Raw genomic sequence first — 5,399 nt, forward strand, 5'->3', positions numbered from 1 at the left:
AAACAGTAATTTTCTTTGGTTCTGCCATTTTCCGTTTTCTGAAAGTCGGGTGTGATTTCCAGCTCACATTTTGTTGCCAAATGACTACCGTTATGAAACTGGTGCTTTGGTCTTTCCTTGTTCGCTGGACAAAAGCGTTATAATGTGGTTGTATACAATGATGAGTAAATTCCTTTCTTCTTTGATGATCTTGTTCCGTTAGCTCATTCTTTTTATTCCCTACAGGAGTAAAGTTTGCCTTACCACTTCGTTTATTCCATTCTACTGCGAAATAGTACTTACCAGTTTAGCATATAAATTTTTGTGAAGCTATGTATCTTCATTCTGGCTGATTGAGTGCAGTGAAATAATAAGAATCTCCATCCCGCTGGCTGTTTCCACGCAAAAGGAAGATAAATTAACAATAATGCAGGGAGAGCACAAATGAGTTCAGATGAAAAGAATTAAACCAGTTCCACCTGGCTTCAATATCAAAATGGTCAAGGTATAGATAAAGACAGATAAATTTTCGATTTTATATTTTCCATATTGTCAGAGATATTAAGAAAATTTCATACTGGGCAAATAAGATAATCAGCAACCAAATGCGGGTGTCTTCTGTTTGTGATTTCTCGTTGCTGTCCTTGTGACGTTGTTCGGATGACATGATTACATGTTACCTTTATTACAACCCACGCATTTGCTTTTTGTATAGGTAAAGATGATGAACAAAACATAGTTTCAATGTGTGTAATAAGCTTTACGCGATTGCTGTCGCGGACGTCTTCCTATTCGTTTTGATGGTACTCCAGAAACTTAAAAAACAAAAACAGGTTGCAATTGCTTAATGTAATTGTTTTGGCCCCAGTTAGAAATATGGGCACTAGATGTACGAGTAGTCATACAATTCTCCCTGTAGTATCGCCTAGTGGACCCTCTGGGGGGATTACTTATAAAGACGACCCCAGAACTTCTCCATCTTGCGTGCGTTGTCCATCCGTTGTTTGACGATCCTGGCCCTGAAAGGTGGGAGGAACTGAAGCCAGAAGTCCCGGGGGTCCTCTGTGGCGTAGGGATTCATGAGTCCCGAGCTTTCACGTTCTGCCTCGATCTCTTGACTGTTGTCTGTTTGGTCCCACTCTGGAAGGAAACTAAGCTTAAGTATCCTGGAGATTATAATAGCAAATCATAGAGATACATATATTTTTTTCTTTTTGTACTATTTCGATTGTGTATGTGCTTGTGCATGCAAGCCAGTTTGATTTCCCAATAGTAAGGTATAAAGGCAATGTATTCACCCCACACCACTTACCTTGTGCAAGTGCCTGAGAGAAGAGCAAAAGATATGCCACGGCCAGAGTGGTTATTTCCATTAGTTTTGCCTGATAAAGAAGAAAAGTATAATCAGTTAGAGACCAGCATCAAGAACCTATCATGTTTTGTTTTCGGGATAACAAACAGAGTATCTGTAAGGATATCCTTTCCAGTAAGGGTGAAGGTTTCCTTTCTGCAGTCCTCACCATGCTGCTTCCGATGTCAGAATACACCAGATAATAGTGGAAGCTGCCCCTCATATATATATGGTCATAAAAAAAAAAAAAAAAAGTCCCAAAAACCTTCAACTCTGGATGTTTCTTTTCTTGTTACGAAGGTGTCTCTTTTGTTAGTTGGAATATGGAGGTGCATTCATTATTGAGCTCTCTTTTGTATTTCACTTTGTGTGCGTGCGTGTTTCTGCGAGTGATTCACCATGAACTCGGACCATGTGTTAGAATCGTGATCGACAGCTATTGCTTTCCCGGATGAAAGCTCAGAGCTCATCCGGGTAATTATGTGACCTTACATATAAACACACACAACTCCTTCCCCACCAAAGTTAGTGTCGAGTCGCAGTGCAGCGATACTGAAATGTTCAGCCCTGGGCAGAAAGAAAAAAAATCAATATTGCCGCACTGCTGATGTGTCTGTGTGTGTGTGTGTGTGCCATTTAGTATTATTGTAAGAGAATATAGCCCTCTCATTTAGCTCCCCGTTTATGTTCTGTACATGAATAATATTGTTGCTCAGCGTTTATCGTAATATTTCTTCTGCCTCCTCTCTGAGTTCTATATAGTATTACTATAGTATTATTCTCCGCCTCTTTTCTCGTATTCTTTTCATCCTAATCATGTATTTTCCTCAGTAGTTCTTTCTTCATTTTCATAATTTCCAAATTCTATGTTAAATAGACTGCGGCACTCGACACGATCACCATTCATTAAACACAATGACAATGCATTATTATTATATACAACTGATTATGTCACTGCGGAGTAGATGGTGCTACGGGTAGGTTTTAGGAGAATGGCTGAACCAGACGACGTTTTGAGGATAGGATAAATGATTTCAAAATGTAATAAATAAAAAACCAAAGATTTTTTGTGTAATTCATCTAGCTATTACTGACTTTGAGAAGTACTAGAAACTAATTCCGGTAAAATTAGACACCCTTTCTTTGCAACGTTGTTACCCTTTAACAACCAGAGATGTATCGTTCACTAGGTACGGGGTACTGGTATATGTAGATTCGTATTAAGTTTATACCATTTTATTCAAAGCTTTCAGGTTTTGCAGTTATGGTATATACACTGTCAACTGTTAAATAGAACGATACATTAATATAACTGTTTATCACACCACTTCTTGTTGCACAACACCTGTCATCGTCCCAACTCCGGTCTCGGCCACGCTACCCTCGTGGTCATTGCCCGGAAGTGACATCTCAGCACTTTGGTGTGTTGGGTTTAGTCTTTAGTCTTTACATTAATTTCGAGAAGGTCCGTTGTCTCACATGGGTGGTGCAACTGCATTGATTATGTATTGTTGTCTATTATCATACATGTTAATTATATATCCAGGGGAGGATCGTTAGTATACGTAATTTGTGTTTTGTGTTTGTTTGGTTACTCGGATGTTCATGTGCGTTCGTATGTCTGTTTGGTGGTCGAGTTGTTGTTGCCGACCCGAAGGTTGCTGACTAAGTTCTTAGTCAGCTAGAAGGGCCTGACGTTGAGTGGGGGAGGGAGTGAGGGAGTGAGTGAGGGTGTGTGAGCGAGTGACGTTACTCATCATGTATATGGTGGCGTATACAAGAGAAACTCTGTCACATACTCTGTGAATTCTATCTTCATGATAATCTGGATCACCTTTTTATGCATTCCCATCTCTTATCTTGAATATATTTAGTATTCTTGTGAGATAAGGTTTGGCGCATACATCGGACTTTTTTTTCATTCACTACATCAAAAGGAGTACTGATCCCCTTCCTCTTTTTTTTTTTTTTTTTTTTTTTTTTTATGACTAGTGTGTGGCAAGCTGAATATATATCTGGTTTTGGTGATATCTTCGCAGGTAGAAATCTTTTTGATAAGGTTATACAAATGTTTCAATGGTGATATATGTATTACTTATTAAGAGAAAATATGATACAAGCCCCAGCTGTCTACAAAGAATGAATCCAGTTAAATTCGTATATATTTTTCATAGTAAGTCATAAAATGCACACATTTCCTAATGTTTTTCTTCTGCTGTCTTCATAATATTTTCTCTGTCTGCTGATTTCAAATATGGAAACGATTTTGTTCTGTATGCTCTAGTTTTCATGCAATTTGAGGAATTACATTTTAGCCTTTTGCGGCTAAATAAATTACTTTCATGTTTATGGTATCAATAGGGATATATAGTTTTGTTTGTTTTTTCTTTCAGATTTGATCATGGCTATAATGAGGCACCAATGTGTGAACAAACCTGATGCTTTCTGCTATATTTGTGGATATTTCACGCTTATTCGTTAAAGGCGCAATACAACGTTGCTTGTGAGGCGAACCTATAAAGTGTACTTCGGATTTACTCTTGGTGACTAAGACAAAATATGGGCCCCACGTACTGTGTGTCATGATTGCGAAGAAACGTTGTGTAACTGGACGAAAGAGAAACGTGGCGGTTTACCTTTCGGAATTTCCATGACTTGGCGGGAACCGAAGGATCACACAACTGACTACTATTTTTGTCTGATCAATACAAAAGGCGTTGGCAAGAAAAACAGATATAAAATAACTTATCCTAGTATTCCCTGAACTATTCGACCTAATCTGCACTCTGATGGGCTACCAGTTCTATATAGTGGTGACCAGGAGTATGGTAGGAAGAGTTAAGGATGTACATGTTTTAAGGGGAGAGAGGGGGGATATCAGATCATTTTCTGGTGGAAGTAAAGTTGAGAGTGGAGAATAGATGGAGAAAGAGGAAAGGGCAGAAGGTAAGGAGGTACTTAGAGTGAACTGCTTAAATGAGAAAGAAAAGGAGAAGGAGAAGCTGAGAGAGGAGTGGGAGGGAATAAAGGATAGAGTAGAACTAGGAGTGGAGTAGGAATGGGGATGGTTCAAGGAGGGAGTCATGAGGTGTGGAAAGATGGAATGTGGAACAAGGAGGGCGGGAGGAAATAGAAGAAAGGGTAGTGAATGGTGGGATGAGGAAGCAAAGAAGGGTGTAGAAGAGAAGAAGCAGGCCTTCATAGGTTGGCTACAAATTAGGACTAGGGAATCGTATGAGAGGTACAAAGTAAAGAGTAGGGAAGTCAAGCATAAGATGAAGGACGCAAAGAGGAGAGCAGATGTGAAATAGGGTAAGAGTATGACAGAATTTTTTTTAAAGTAATAAAAAGATGTTTTGGAAAGAAATTAAAAGAGGAAGAGGAGGCGAATCAAGTAGAGAAGAAAAGGTAAAAGGTGCAGATGGAGAGATGATAATGGAAGAGAAGGCAGTGAGAGGAAGGTGGGCAGAGTATTTTAGGGAGTTGCTAAATGTGAAGGAGGATAGGGAGGGAAAGGTAGCTGCAGTGGGTAGTGCTAAAAAATAAGAGTGATGAGTGAGGAAAATGGAGGAGAAATAAGGAAAGATGAAGTGAAAGCAGCTGTTAAGATGATGAGAGCAGGTATGGCACCTGTGTTGGATGGATGCCATGCAGAATGTCTGAAAAAAGGAGGTACAGTTATGGTGGACTGGCTGGTGAGGTTATTTAATGTTTGTTTAAGAGAGGGTAGAGTGCCGGAGGACTGGAGGAGTGCCTGTATAGTTCCAATTTACAAGGGAAAGGGGGACAAGTGTGAGTGTAGTAGTTTCAGAGGGATCAGCTTGTTGAGTGTAGTTGGGAAGGCTTATGGAAGGGTCTTGATTGAGAGGATTAGGAGAGGAACAGGGAGTAATTGGTGAGGAACTGTGGTTTTAGGACAGGTAAAGGTTGTGTAGATCAGATTTTTGTGGTAAGACAGATATGTGAGAAAGCTATAGGAAAAGGTAAAGATGTTTTTTTGGCTTTTATGGATCTGGAAAAGGCTTAAGACAGGGTAGACAGGAAGGCACTGTGGGAGGTACCGCAGATA

The 5,399-nt window shown here is 39.6% G+C and overlaps 1 protein-coding gene across 1 annotated transcript; it reads right to left on the reverse strand.

Annotated features, from left to right (window-relative positions):
* Nucleotides 1-595: 595 nt before the first annotated feature.
* Nucleotides 596-3,020, reverse strand: LOC143038762 (uncharacterized). The gene is made up of 3 exons (XM_076208291.1): nucleotides 2,656-3,020; nucleotides 1,292-1,361; nucleotides 596-1,119 (listed from the first exon to the last, which is right to left on the reverse strand). Exons 1-3 carry the CDS (start codon nucleotides 2,737-2,739, stop codon nucleotides 926-928), a joined length of 348 nt encoding a protein of 115 aa, XP_076064406.1. The 5' UTR covers nucleotides 2,740-3,020; the 3' UTR covers nucleotides 596-925.
* Nucleotides 3,021-5,399: the final 2,379 nt, after the last annotated feature.

Source organism: Oratosquilla oratoria, chromosome 25, assembly GCF_046742065.1.
Source record: "Oratosquilla oratoria isolate Oo_2021 chromosome 25, ASM4674206v1, whole genome shotgun sequence".
NCBI lineage: Eukaryota > Metazoa > Arthropoda > Malacostraca > Stomatopoda > Squillidae > Oratosquilla > Oratosquilla oratoria.

Excerpts from the sequence above, each read along its gene's own strand:
- LOC143038762 (XM_076208291.1), bottom strand. The coding sequence starts at position 2,739 with ATGTCACTTCCGGGCAATGACCACGAGGGTAGCGTGGCCGAGACCGGA. Across the intron at positions 1,362-2,655 it reads GTGTTGTGCAACAAGAAGTG|GCAAAACTAATGGAAATAAC; the intron begins GTGTGATAAACA and ends CTTCTTTATCAG. Across the intron at positions 1,120-1,291 it reads CTCTCAGGCACTTGCACAAG|AGTGGGACCAAACAGACAAC; the intron begins GTAAGTGGTGTG and ends GTTTCCTTCCAG.